A 15,804-nucleotide genomic window follows, 5' to 3' on the forward strand; every position below is an offset into this window, starting at 1 on the left:
TCTCTCTCTCTCTCTCTTTCAGCTCTAGGATAACATCCTTCCTTGCTGCTTCTAGCTTTTGGTGTCTGCCAGCAATACTTTTTCCTTAGCTTATAGATGCACTGCTGCAGCAACACGGTTGCTTTCTGCCCTTTGTGTGTGCACATTGTCTTTCATCTGTGTGTGTCTGTGTCCAAACTTCCTTTTTATAATGACAACAGTCATATTGTAAATAAGGTCACATTCTGAGAGACTGGGGTTAGGACAACATATTTTTTGGAGGGAGGGAGGATTGGGACATAATTTTCCCCATAACAACTACCTATTTTTTAAAATTAGATTTATATACTTGGTTTTCCACTGAGAGTTTAATTTTTATAAGCTTATTTTAAAGTGTTTTTTAATATTTAAGGTTGGTATATGTTATTACAACATTAATAACAAAAATTAGTAATAGTTTTCACTTTGCTATTTGGTATAAACTTAATCTTTTGTTTTTAAAAGCCTTAACAAATTAGTCATTTATGTTATTTGGAGGGAAGTGGATGGAGTCTCCCTATGTTGACCAGGCTGGGCCCAAGTTCCTGGACTCAAGGGATCCTCCTGCCTCAGCCTCTTGAGTAGCTAGGACTATAGGTATGTGTCACTGTGCCTAACAGGCATTAATTTATATTGATCTTTTTCTTTTACTTCTATAATATAGAGTGTAAAAAAAACCTTTTCTTAACCACCTGAGAGATGAACGGTGGTTTTATTCTTTATATTTAATTGTTTGTCCTTTCTGGCATTTCTTTTGATAAGCTGTGTGGAAAAAGTATTTATCTTCCTCTTTTCCTCCCTCCTACCACTTGCTCTCTCTCTCTCTCTTTCTTCCTGATTTCAAATAGATTTTCTACCATTTTAAAACTTGTCTCTCAGCCTGATAACAGAGGTTACTTCTTGAGAACATGTTTCTCTAGTCATGATTGTGTGTACACACACACACACACGCACACACACACAGAGGAGAGCAGTGTTACAGTACTGGAGATTGGGGGATAACCACAGACAAGACTGAGGGGAAAAGTGTGTCGTGATCATCTCTCAGTTTAAGCCTGAAAGGAATCTAAACATTTTTTAACTACGGAAAACCCCATTTCCCTGGGGCCCACTTCCTCTGCAATGTATGGTCTTTCTGAGGGCTGCCTTTACATCACAATTCCTCAGACAGTAAATGATGGGGTTGAGGAGTGGAACGATGACAGTGTAGAGAACAGATACCACTTTGTTGGAATTGTAGGCATACATGAGTTTGGGACGGGCATAGGTGAAAAGGGTTGTGGAATAGAAGAGAATTACAACAGTCAGATGGGAGGCACAGGTGGAGAATGCCTTTTGGCAACCCTGAGCAGAAGGGATCCTGAGGATGGTGGCAAGGATAGCAGCATAGGATGCCACCACAACACAAAGAGGAATAGCAATGACCATGAGGGCCAAGAAGAAGTCCACCAGCTCAGCCTGTGAGGAGTCCTCACAGGAGACGTTAAGGAGTGGAGAGATATCACAAAAGTAGTGATTGATCTGAGGCGTGCCACAGTAGTGAAGTTGTGCTATAAAAACCATCTTAATCATGGCAGTCATGAGTCCACAGAACCAGCATCCTCCAGCCAGTGTGCTACAGAGCTGGTTGGTCATGATGACTGGGTAGCGTAGTGGATTACAAATGGCTACATAGCGGTCAAGGGCCATGACAGCAAGAAGGATGTACTCAGTGCAGACAAAGGTCACAAAAAAGTAAAGTTGAGTCATGCAACCATTGAAGGAAATACTCTTGTCATGACTGAGGAAGTCAGCAAGCATCTTGGGGCTGATGACTGTGACATACCACATCTCCAGGAAGGAGAGTTGGCTCAGGAAGAAGTACATGGGCTTATGTAGCTGCCCATCACTGTGGATAGCTAAGATGATAAGAAGATTCTCCATCAGCGTCAGCAAGTAGGTTACCAGGAAAATGGAGAAAAGGAGAAGCTGGAAGGCTGGTCGTGTTGGAAACCCCAGAAGAATGAAATGTGTTGTCACTGTACGATTATCTACTTCCAGAATTATGGTGGTCATGACTGGCTGTGGGCACAGGCAAAGTCAGTTCCTTCCATGACACAAGCTCTAGTCTATGGTTATTTGTATTGATAGAGCCCACCACCAGCAAATTTATCACAACAGGAGGTCTCTGCTTTTTTATCTTACTGTCTCTTGAATTATGGTGAGAACCAAAGCTTTTGAGAAAAGGGAGCTTATATTTTAACTTGTTTTCAAATTTTCTCAAGAGCAGTAACTTGTCCAAGGTCATACAAAATAGAGATTATAACTTTCTAAATCCTAATTCTGTACTTTGCCAATATATCACTTTTGGGCACACAAAAAAATGGTCTCCAGACCACCCTTTCACTACAGGCAAAACATCCCCATCTACTGAATATGGAGAGGAGGAAGAAGGCCCAATTACCCATTCTCTAGGAGCAATTTGTGTGACTCTGCTGTGGTTGCATGACCCCACCTATCTGTAAAATGCAGAGAATTTTCCTGCTTTTTCTAACAAGGTGCTTAAGCTTGAATGAAGCAATAGTTGAGCCCACCCATAGGACTAACGGCAAAATCAGGTTTGATGCAATTATTCACCAGCTTTTCAGAGAGCAAACCTGATTGGATAACTTGAAGGATAATATTTTCTTCAATACAATCCATTGTATAAAATGCTTGCTTAGGAGTTTGACAAAAGTGCATTCAAATCCAACTTTCGTCTTCATATAGCTAAGTGAGAATACCACATAATCTTTTAGAATACTAGTTACTTTATTTATAAAATGGGGATAATACAATGGGGTTCACATTTTGTGAACATCAAATGGGATTTAGAGTTTAAATTCAGTTCCTGTGATATATGCTGTTACCTTTCCAGGCTACTCTACTTACCCCCACATACATAGCTCCTCCTCCTTTTAAAACAACACACACTCTACCCCACACACAGAACTTCCCCCACCCCAACTTCGACCTCTGCCAAAAACAGCAAAAAACTGGGGCAAACAGCAGCCATTGTTAATGAGAAAAGGGAGAGGACTGTGGGACTTTTCCAAGGGTGCTACATTAAAAAACCATAATCTGTTGGGAGTAATAGCAGAGAAAACGAGCAAATTAGTGACTCTTCTGCATTTCTGTTCATTAATTTCGCAAAATGTGTTACCTCTTTTTGTGTTAGGCTGAGAATCATTCCCAAACCTAGTGATACTAAACACCTTCCCATTTCAAGTCTCGCTCTGTGTCCTATTGCTTCCATTCTCTTTTCTGCTCTTCTCCAGAGCCACTTTCACTCTTGCTCCCCATTTCTCAACAGCTCAATTTTATGGTGTAAATGTGTAGGACAACTAGGAAAGGGTTTTTTTTTAAATTCCTAAGGAAGGACCATGAGGTGAAAGAGTCAGAAAACTACTGCCCACGCTATCCATTTCCTCTTCCCACTTAGATTTCAGCTTTAGAATCCTGAAAGAAAGGCAGAATAGAAAGGCAGGATTATTCCTTGTTAGAGAGGGAAATGGACACAGATAACCCAGAAAAGGCAGATAATATATTACAGTGTAAATGCAAATAATTTTCTTTTCTGTTGGAATACAGTTCCTGAGAAACACACTCACAAACACAAACACACGCACAGTCAACACAAAACCTGTCCTTGCTCACCACAGCGTGGTATTCACTAGGCAGTGTGGGAGTGGGACTTACAAGCAAGTCCCATCATGAACCTCCTAATCTTTTTCTTCATCCTGATTAAAAAAAAAAATCTTCGAGTCCAAAAATTCAAACCAACTTAAAATCTATTCGTGAAGAGTGTAGGCCAGACTCCATCTTGCTCTCTCTTACTACATCACCATCCTTTTCAATGAATTGATGAAATGAACATGTTTCTAGCTATTGAAGGTAGTATTACTATTTGGGAGGCACTTTTTTGGTTCATAGTAATAGGATATAAGTCTCCAGAGTCATGACCTTGGGCTTAATCTTTGTGTCTATTTTTTTTTTTTTAATATTCTAGAAAACCACAGGCAAGACACTATACCCTAATGTCATCTTTTCTTGGGACCACCCACAGTGTCCTGTAGAAGATGCCTAGCCTAAAAAGCATAGTTAGAATAATTCTACTAAATAATGCAATATATTCTCCATTCCTTTGCAATAGATATTGTCATTCTTAGGGTAGTTGCTTCAGACATGAAGCTGGAAATAAAAACAACTAATTTAATTTTAAGAATAAGTAAATAAAGTGGGGGATATTTTCACAGAGCTATGCATTTATTCATTCTACCTCTAATTCCAGCAGAGTCCAGATGAAGCTCCACAAAGTAAAAATACAAAGAAGTAAAAGGAAAGGGAGTATACAGTATTATATAAAGAACATCTGATTAAGCAGCTTTATCATTTGAGCATGGAATTTAGCTTTGAGGTCTCTAGCAGTCAAGTAGAAGAGGAAAACAATTCAAAGTACAATATGCTCTCATTCAAGTTTCAAAATTATTCACACATATGTATATACAGAATTATGTTTTGATAAATGTGAAAGTTAATGTATAAAGAGGTAGAGTGCTTTATCAAAAGGCACATACATTGTAGATATAATAAGGGTCTAGATTTCCTAATTCCTAAAACTAGCCATAAATTTCTAGGGCTAGATTGTCTGGGTCACCTCCTAATGCCTTCTAAGACTGTTGAGACAGTCCATTGGGCAGGCTTGTGAGGAAGAGAGCAAGGCTCACAGAGTTAACAGCCTTCCTTCCAGTGGAGGTTTTATAGCAACTGGATTCTGAGGAGGCTCTGCTGAATATATGGAAGCATCTTTACTGCCAGATGGTAACTCACATTTGTGTATGTGAAAGCACATTCACATCATTCTATCTGATCTTCACCATCGTGGAGTTAGCACCAATGTCACAGTGCTGACTTCACGCGAAGATACTAAATGTCTAGCTGAATGGTACACAGCTAAGTTGCTTAATGGCAGAATTGGAATTAAACAGCAAATTTATTTTTTTATAATCCACTGATTTTTGTGTATGAGTATGTAGAGGATGATCTATGAACTGGGTGAGGCTTTTTTTTTTCTTCTGAGAATTAAATTGTACCTTTAAAAATAGTTTTAATGGTACTCTGCAAGGAATGAAAATTTAAGGAGAATCAAAGGGCCAGGCTGAGAGCCAAGAGCCAGTCGAAGGTTCCGGTACTCTGGATCTCAACCATATTACCTAGCAGCAGGTTAGACCATCTCACTTTTTCTTGTAGCCAACTGTCAGTTATGCATTGTGGACTTGTCTCATGAAATAATAGCATTTTAAAACCAGTGGTATTTTAATTCAAACTTATTTTTTTCCTCAGATAAGGAAATCCCAGAGTGATTTAAGTGATTTTTCTCTAAGTTTAAACAACTATATAGTGGCACAGTAACAATTTATTAATGATTACATTTTAGTCCCTGGCAAGCTTTAATCCTCAATTGTCTTATATAATTCATTCAATTTAATTCCTTCTATGGCTCGCTGTTATCTTACACACTTCATTCAAATTAATTCCTTATCTGACCCAATTATTATTAGCTCAAGAAGGACAAATCACCTTAAGTTTTAGCCTGATTTGAATAGAATCATAAAAGTTAATGCGAGTCTTACAACTATAATTTTCTCAAAAATATATTTTTTAGCTTTCACAATTGCTTGCCCATTGTATTAATCATGTACACACACACACACACACACACACACACACACACATTGCTAAGCAAGTAGAATGAGATCCTTCAGCTCTAGAAACACAGCACTGTAGGACTGCAAAGAACCTGAGAGGTAACATGATTTAGCTCCCTACCACATTTGTGAATCACCAATGTATAGACGCAAGTATACACCCAGACTTTGCTTGACTTTTTCCAGGAATGGAAATCCAGTATCTATAAAACTAGCCGTACTTTAAATAAGAGAAACTTTTGATTTGGGAGGTGGAAGGCTTTCTCTTCTGAACCCCAATGCACCCACATTCATAGGTCCTGGTTCTGTTTCTGAAAGTAAGTCTCGCCACCTTCTCAAAGGATAGACTTCACTGTTTGAAAATAGCCATAAGGTCCTTTAAACCTCCAATTCCCGCCCTCCACCCCCATTACCCCTGTCTCATCATGTCTCTCCTTTTTTAGATTAAGCCACTCAATTTCCATATATATGTATAGAGAATATATATATATATACACACACACACATATCCAGGTTATCAGTTCCCTGAAGATTGTGATCATCCTCTTTGGATGATTCCAGCTTAACTGGGACATTTAATGGGGACAAATATCATCAGGCTATGGAAAATACAATTGGTATTTAAGGCTTAGTTTCACTCTGGAATCAGAGAATAAGAATATCTTCTTTTTCCCCTTGAGCCTTCCACCAGAAAGTACCAAGAGGCTCTCTTTCTGATTTCCCAGGGAGGGTGGATGTGACCTTTTCCACAGCTAGTGGGCAATGAGCCCAGGATAATAATGGGTCTAGGAAATGACCTGCTCTGTTGTTTGTGGGAAAATGAGGTATAGGGAAGAAAATGTATGACGTCAAATTGCTCCTGGTAATGGAGGCATTTTAAAAATTGCCATACAAGCTCTGTGGGGATTGGTTTGGCCAAACAGAGGGTCTCAGAAGTCTTCAAAACTGGAACATAGATAGTGAAAGAAATAATGGAGCAATCACTTGTGCTCAATCTGATCTTCTACTAATTCCTGCAGGGAAGTGAGAAAAAAAATTGTAGATTAGCCAGAGGTGGACATATCAGTCTTGGACCCTCAATAGTAAGGCATTTGCTAAAGTGTAGGAACACATTCTTACTCCTTCAAATAAGTTTTAAAGGGATACAATTCTAATCCAGCTCCCTTTTCCTAGGCCCTTTCAGGAACAAATATGCTTCAGGGTGATATGTGTAACAGCTCCTTGGTTTGTGGTAGGACAGGATGCCTTGCTGCTTTGTAGTGAGTCCCCCTGCACCTCTCTGTTTCTACTGTGAGTTGGCTTTGAAGACTTTAGCAAAAAAAATATCTATTTCATATCCCTGATCCTCTATACTTTATAACTTTCCAAAACCATGACTTGTATTTTGAAATAATTTAATTTCCATCTAGGTCCTTTGGGAAAAGTGGCTTAATTTCTATAGGTCTCATTTGGGTATGATTAATCTTTGCAGTTTATTTCAGGATTTCAAGTTGAAAACAAATGTGGTCACATAATGTGTTGCATCTTTTTGACTAACCAGGACAACAGAAAGGGAATTTTTCTTGCTCTATGGCACTATCACTAGAAATTCTAGTGTTCTATAGCACTGTAGGATGACTGTAGTTAACAATAAAATGAAATATAGTTTCAAATCGCTAGAAGGAGGATATTGAAAGTTCCCAACACTAAGAAATTGTCAGTGTTTGAGATAATGAATATGTAAATTATTCTGATTTGATCATGGTTCATTATATGGATCAAAACATCACTATATACCCCACAAATATATACAATTATATATATACATATTAATTAAAAATAAAAGAAAAAATATAGCAGGAGTAATATTATAAGCCATCTGACTCTCCAGACATCATTTTGTTTGTCAGTCCCTGCTCTTATTTAACATAAAAGCACACATGCTTGCTCACATACCTATGTTCTATCCACCCCTTCTCGCATACACATGTTCATTCATCTACACTGGTCCATTAATTCCATCCTCTATGCTACTTTCTCTTTTTGTGTCCCTTATGTCAGAGTATATTTGGAATCTGTGCTTTGAAAGGCAGAGTCGTGCAGATGCATTAAGTTGAGGCATCTTCAGAACAGACCTTTGGGAAATTTTCATACTCAGGCCTATTTCACTTTGAGTAAGTTATCACAGTAGAGTCTTAAAATGACATGAGAATCCATATTACACTACATTTCTGAATCCTTAACATATTTCATATGGCTACATATACACAGATGCTGAAAAAAATCTTTGTGGGACTGGAATTAATCTATGTATATACTAAATTCCTCTCCATTTATAACTTGTGTCGCTACCCATTATAGGCTTAAAATGACAAACTATCTTTAAAATCAATAAAATAAAATTTTGGATGAATCAGTAATTTACATACAATTTACCTTCAATTATTCCCTACTTTCCTTCATAAAAATAAATAATTAAAAGATGGCTAAATTCGCTTTTGGAAATATCTGAGAGTCTTTTTTTCAACTCACCATTTTCTCAGGAATGTAACCCTTTTCCTACCTAGCTTTATCAAGGATAGCCAGCTTGCGCTGAGAAAAGAGAAGAAATCATGTAGACCAAGAGAAGGAGAACAACGTACATAAGCCTAGAGAGTTTCTGGGCAAGTCTGGTCATGTCTCTGCTTGAAGAAGGCACAGAATGGAGCTATTTGTGCTTCTGCCTGCTTTCAAGCTACTGGAGGAGACAAACCCACTCCCTTCTATCCACAAAGGACCTCCCAAGAGACACAGCCTTCAGGAATATATTTGGCCTTTCCAGGGCTCAAGGGGATCCTGGGAGGATATTAAGAAGAGCTAGCAAGCTAAGTGGAGTCTCTAGGCACAAAAGAGACCTTAGACTGGCTGGAAGTACACTGCCTGTCCTCCCCGATGAGGCGGGAAGAGGAAGGTGGAGAGGGGAAATGTGTGCGTGCGTGTGTGTGTGTGTGTGTGTGTGTGCGTCCTTTTTCTGAGGAACAATCTCACAAATAATGTCCTCCAGAAAAAGACAGTGTAATTCAGAAAATAATGGTAAGTACCCTTCCTTATTTGGGGACCCAAGTGTATGAGCACATGCACATTTGCAAACTCCAAACACACTCAGGTATTGTGCTTATAAGTATACACAGAAGTAACTGTAATGCATCAGTAACTCAGTAGATGTGAACGATGAATATACTGCATTCAGGTGATATATGTATTTTTAAAAAAGAGTAAGAACATGCTATGTATTTACTCTTATTATCTATAATCAGTACACATTCAGAAGCATACAGATGCTCAGAGAATGTAGATGACAATAAGATTATATGGAAAACAATCTGGCATGGAAATTGGACAGTTATCTCTTTAGGTATATATGTTTCTTCCTGGGTTTGGATACCTGCACATCCAGGATAATTAGCTTGAGAACCACAGACCTAGGACTACAGTAGAAAGTGAGCAGGCTCTGTTGGGTTTTGATATGCACTACTATGAAGGATGTTGACCATTGCAGGGAATTGTGCTTTTCTGGAGTTGGGAAAGATAAAAACTAGCCAAAAAAGAATAACATCTCCCAATAAAAAATTAAGCTCTTTATTTTAAAATAACAGAATTCCCCTAAGGAAAATAGTGAAACCCTTCAGATTCCAAAGTGCCTAGTTCATATTTTAGGAGTAACCACTCTTTACTCCTCACCATTTTCAATTTGATAAAAAATTTTAAAAGGAAATTTTTTCCCATAGAAAACTGGGATAACACTTCCTTTATTTCCAGGCAGTCTCTTAGCTCATTACTGGTTCTTTGGTGACATTCTGTGTTACCATTCTATAGGAATCTGACCATTCATTCAATAAATATGTATTGAGTACCTTCTACGTGTCAGGAGCCATTCTGGTCACATGTCACTACTCTTTTCAAATAGTTTTACTGTAATAGTTTTGTTCAGCACTTAGGAATTTGATGACAGACTTCAAGAACAAGAACCTCTTCTGATAACAGAGGAGGTTCAAACTGAGTGATATTAAACCTCTGTTTTCTATTTACTATTATCTAAAGTTCAGTAAATAGGAAACATAGGCTTAATATCACTCAGTTTTAATTCCATTCTCTTAAAATAGAGAAGGAAAACATGATACGGATAATTAAAAATTGCTGTGAAACGGAAAAGAAAGAGGACATGGTTTTCAAGTCAGCAAAACCTGGATTTGTATTGCTCTTTGTCAGCTCTGGGATGTAAGTAAGTTCTCAAACCTTTGGAAGTATTACATTCTTCATCTTAAAAGGTGATACATCAAACCAAAGGTTAGTCTTGAGTAGCAGCTCCGAGGAAAGACTCTGCAGTTAGAGTGCCATGGTTCAAATCCTGGCTCAGCCATGTCTTATTACATGACCTTGGGCAAATTATTCTGTCTCTTGGGTTTTTGTTAATTGGAAAAATAAAACAATAAGAGTACTTATCTCTTAGAATTATTGTGATGATGGTATGGGTTATATATGTAAGCTGTTTAGAATAACACTTGCCATACAAATACATGCTTTTATGTGTGAGTATTTGTATTATGTCAAGCAAATAAAAGTTGTTCAGAAAAGTTAATTTGATTTCCAATTTCCTTTATAATTTACTTGCACATGAACATAAGAATTTTGCCATTTTGAAATTTTAATATATTTGAAAGAAACAATGAAGCTGTTTCTGACTAAGTGACTCAAGTTAACTGGCTTCTTCATCAAGAGTGTTTCATTTTTCCAGTTTTCATGTTAAAGTAGAGGCAGAGCCCACTGTATGCTACTTCTTAAATAACTTCTGTTTATTTAATTTGTAAAATTTGGTGAAATATAGAATGATTGAGACTCTTAAAATTATTTTAAAATTATTAGACTAAGGATTCTTGAGAAAAGAGACTTCTCCCAAGTCATTGCTTTTCATTACAATGTCTGGTACATAGTAGGCACCTAAAATATCTGCTCAATGAGGAAATGAGTTGAATCCCATTTTATTTAAATAAATAAAAATGTGTAACTTCAGTGGAGAGGAAAATAAGGAATTGCAGAAGCTCCTGGCTCATTAAGTACTATTGTGGGGAGATTTGTAGAAAAAAATACGATTACTGTCTTAGATAGTTAAAAAAAACTCTTCCTAACTAGTATCGTGAACTGAGTAACAAATATAAACAAAACCTGGTATTTTCTTGGTTTATAATAATTTCTCAATACAAAAATATGTAGTTAGAACTATGAGTGCTTAAAATGAAAAAAAATCTAAGTTTGTCATTATTTTCTGTCAAAAAATAGTTTTAAGAGTTAATATTAAAAAACAATAGGTAGACTAGATCTTCGAGTAGAGTGACAAAAAGCACATGCTTATATATTGTCAGAAGTTTGGCTCTGAGAAAATTTTCACAATGATTATGCATTTAGTTTTGGTGAGAAGAAATAGGGTAATGTTTAGATGAATAAGTTAAAGTTTACTATGGACCTATTTTTCTTTTGTGTTAGTATTTTATAATTCTTTCTGAAAATTGTAAAGTTTCTATATCCTCTCTAAAGTCACAAAAAGTTTGAAACAGATGATCATGTCTTGTGCCTTCTATAAAGTGTCTTGTAAATAAAGATCACAACATTTTTATTTTCTTTTTAAATTCAAGCCCATTTTAGTCAATTGGATGAATAGTGCTGCTATTTTTAAAAAGATTAATTTCATTCAAAAAATCCTGATANATAATTCTTTCTGAAAATTGTAAAGTTTCTATATCCTCTCTAAAGTCACAAAAAGTTTGAAACAGATGATCATGTCTTGTGCCTTCTATAAAGTGTCTTGTAAATAAAGATCACAACATTTTATTTTCTTTTAAATTCAAGCCCATTTTAGTCAATTGGATGAATAGTGCTGCTATTTTTAAAAAGATTAATTTCATTCAAAAAATCCTGATACCCCATGTGCTTTTTTCATATTGCATGCCTCTGTCAAAACATGTCATGTGCCCCGTAAATATATACAACTGCTATGCACTCTAATTTTTTTAAAAACAAATTAGATGGCCAATAAAATAATAAAAAAATAAAATCATGATAAACTTCACTGCATGCTACTTTACTGCTCCCTCTCTGTTACCTTTATCTGGTGAAAAGCTGACTGCACTGAGTACAAATTAAGAACCTTAAAAAATAACAAAACAAAATCAAGTAAAATAAAACAAAGCAAAGTGCATCAAACTAAAATAAAACAGCCTCAGTAGTAGTTACTGGAATTGCAGATATCATGTCGGGGGAAAAAAAAAAAAACCCTGCTTTTTCCCTGGATAGTCTTTTCAATTGCAACATTAAAGAGACAGTAACCATAACACCTGATAGAAATGGTTCATTGTTGTTCCATAGAATAAAAAAAGACAACACTTCAAAAAGACCATTTGTTTTTATTTTCACTCATCTTATGGGCACTCACTTATCGAGCTTTTTCACCTTTCCAATTTCTTCAAATGTCGAACAACCACAGAATGGTCGATGTTGAGTTCTTTGGCAACTTCTCATGTAGTTGTGAAAGAATCAGCTTCAAAGATTGCTCTCAATTTATTGTTGTCAACTTCTGATGGCCAGCCACTATGCTCCTTATCTTCAAAGCTCTCGTCTCCTTTGCAAAACTTCTTGAACAGCTGCTGCACTGTACATTTGTTAGCAGTTCCTGGGCCAAATGCACTGTGACTTGCAAAGAAAAGTGGATTTTATGTAACAACTGGTGATGACCAGCTCAGTGGTGGGATGGAGAAGAAGCTCCAAAGCACTTCTCAAAGCCAAACTTGCACCACAAAAAGCTCATGGTCACTGTTTGTTGGTCTGCTGCCGGTCTAATCCACCACAGATTTCTGAATCCCAGCAAAACCATTACATCTGAGAAGTATGATCAGCAAACCAATGAGAGGCAACAAAAACTGCAACACTGTTAGCCGGCACTGGTCAACAGAAAGGGCACAATTCTCCAGAACATCCAACTGCATGACACACAACCAGTGCTTCAAAAGTTGAATGAATTGGGCTATGAAACTTTGGCTTATCCACCACATTCACCTGACCTGTCACCAAACAACTATCACTTCTTCAAGCATCTTGACAACTTTTTGCAGGAAAAGCACTTCCACAACCAGCAGCATGCACAAAATGCTTTCCAAGAGTTCATCAAACCCCAAAGCATGGGATTTTACACTCCAGGAATAAACAAACTTATTTCTCATTGGCAACAATGTGTTGATTGTAATGATTCCTATTTTGGTTAATAAAGATGTGCTTGAGCCTGATTATAACGGTTTAAAATTCTCAGTCTAGAACCACAATACCTTTTGCGCCAACCTAGTTCAATTTTTCAGCCATACGACTAGACACCTGTGATTTTTATACATTTCTGCATCTCTAGCCTTAGTGTGTTGAACTTTCTTCCCATATTTATTACCTTCTAGATGGCTGTTGGAATTCCAGGCATCAAATCCAGGTTCAGAAAAGGGAAAGGGGCAGTGCTAGCACCAGCACCAGCCATCTCTTTCTCTCTAGAAGATAACCTCTCCAGCAGAACTTCATTTATGTTTTATTGGGAAAATATTAGATACATAGCCAGTCTTAGTTTCAAGAGAAGCTGAGATATCAACTGTATGGCAGAAATGTAGGTTTATTGCCTGGGTCAGGCATGTTTTCAGCTTCAAAAATTTAGGTTATCATAGCAATGAAAAATGAGGTCACTTTTGGCCAGGCAACTAAAAAACAGCCACTTATTTTCTTAATTGAAACGGAGTTGCAAATAAGAATCATTTGCAAAGCATGTTTTATATTAAAAGCACCACTGTTGGAGTAAAATAGAATATTTGAAGAAATCTATGAAGTAAGTAGTTACCCATCAACACCATGGGAATCTCTCACAGTAGAGGAAGAACAAATCAAAAGCACTGTGATCTCCCAATGGGAAAAAAAATATGACTATGACATGATAAGAGTCATAGAAATAGCATGTTTTAATCATTTTTTAAAGGAGGAACTTCACTCACTCAATCTGATGACACCTTGGCACGATATTAGATTGTACAATTGGGAAGGCCAAACTTTCTGATCAACTTGTTACCTACTCCACATAGTTACAAAGTTGCTTGGAGCTTTCCTTTCTGTATGTACCTTAGAGAAAGCCAATTCTCCAATCTCAGTTTGAGTAAGAGTGAGTTTAATACGTGGTTAATGGAACAGGCATATCCTTTAGAAGCATATCATGATATTTGTAATGATAAAATGATAATAATGATGGAGCTTGGCATTTATTAAATGCTTACTGTGAATTAACGGTATTACATGCCAGAAGGTCTTCTTAGGTTCCAGCAAACAAACTCACACACTATCAAAGACCTCACCTGGCATAAAATTAACTCAGGGAAACAGGATAGTAAATCCAACATTCCAGAAGGGCAGTTTTAGGAGTTTCTCTTATGGGAAAGAAGTCCTGAAAGCGGTTGAAGGCACAGACTCTGTCATTTAAAGTCATAGCTCAGGTGGGAGGACATAAGATTTTCATCAAGGGGTGCAGAGTTCACCTTAACTTGGAATCCTCAAGCCCTGTAAGCGCCTATATCACTTGTAACAATTTCATAGGCATCCATAGCTTCTAGAATTCCCTGCTGAAGACATGCCAAGTTACAAAAGTAGCCTGAAGCTATTATTTCCCACTAGATATCTATAACACATTAATCATCCTCCCAGTTCAGGGGTCATTTGCTGATCAGAGATAATTTGTGCCGTAAGTAATGTTGTGTAGTAATGTTTATTAGGTTTCTAGGGAAGCAGAACTAGAAATTAATCCAAGATCAAATTTATTCTCCACAAAGAGGAAAAAAAGCTAACCCTTTGCCCACATATGCATTATTTATTTAATATTCACAACAAACCCATATGATGGAAAGGGTATTATTTTTATTATCAAAGAGAAATTATGAGCAGAGATGTAAAGTTTCTTGCCTATGATCACATAACTTATTATTAGTAAAGCCAGGATCAAATTGAAATTTGCTGGTTCTAGGGTCTGAATTCTGAACTCCATGTCTCTCATAATTCTATGGAAGGAGAGGAGAACGTAATGTAAATTGAGCTATGTTCAGAGATGTTTCTAAGGCTATTTAGAAATTTTATGAAAATCAAACAACTTAAAGTGTTTTAACTATCAGATCTGTTATTGCTATTTTGTTTTTAATACTGGAAAGTCTAAAATGATTGTTTATACAGTAGTTTGCATTGATGGACACGTCTTTTTCTCCCTCAAAATCTGTCTCAGAATAGGCAAATGTGCACTGATCAACAATCTGTGTTTATTGGAATTTGTTCAATTGCATTTTTATTTTGTGTCACATATCCCACATCTAAATAATCATTGAATTTGGTTCAATATGCAGAAATTTGGGTAAATGAGCCTAGATTCAAGATAAGCAAAATTTCTCTGAGCAATTCAAGTAAATTTTCAACAATCAAAGGAACTTGCTAGAATACTTATGATTCAGACTATGAACCTGAGACATCCCAATTGCCATAGAGATATCTGCATCCTATCTATGGCTCTTCAATCTTCTTTCTTTTGGAGGCATTTTCTGTTCTTACAGCCCTTTGACTAGGAACACAATTTATTTTTTTTAAATGTATATGTCTTTATTCTTAGTGTTACAGTATATAAAAGTTCATATAGCATTTTTCTTTTTTTTTCTTTTTTTTTTTTATTATACTTTAAGTTCTAGGGTACATGTGCATAACGTGCAGGTTTGTTACATATGTATACTTGTGCCATGTTGGTGTGCTGCACCCATCAACTCATCAGCACCCATCAATTTGTCATTTACATCAGGTATAACTCCCAATGCAATCCCTCCCCCCTCCACCCTCCCCATGATAGGCCCCAGTGTGTGATGTTCCCCTTCCCGAGTCCAAGTGATCTCATTGCTCAGTTCCCACCTATGAGTGAGAACATGCGGTGTTTGGTTTTCTCTTCTTGTGATAGTTTGCTAAGAATGATGGTTTCCAGCTGCATCCATGTCCCTACAAAGGA

At 36.9% G+C, this 15,804-nt stretch overlaps 1 protein-coding gene across 1 annotated transcript; it reads right to left on the reverse strand.

Annotated features, from left to right (window-relative positions):
- Positions 1-1,095: 1,095 nt before the first annotated feature.
- OR6Y1 (olfactory receptor family 6 subfamily Y member 1) lies at positions 1,096-2,073 on the reverse strand. The gene has a single exon (XM_017863444.1). It carries the CDS (start codon positions 2,071-2,073, stop codon positions 1,096-1,098), a length of 978 nt encoding a protein of 325 aa, XP_017718933.1.
- Positions 2,074-15,804: the final 13,731 nt, after the last annotated feature.

The sequence above is a fragment of the Rhinopithecus bieti genome, unplaced genomic scaffold (genome assembly GCF_001698545.2).
Source record: "Rhinopithecus bieti isolate Rb0 unplaced genomic scaffold, ASM169854v2 scaffold_69716, whole genome shotgun sequence".
NCBI classification, from domain to species: Eukaryota; Metazoa; Chordata; class Mammalia; order Primates; family Cercopithecidae; genus Rhinopithecus; species Rhinopithecus bieti.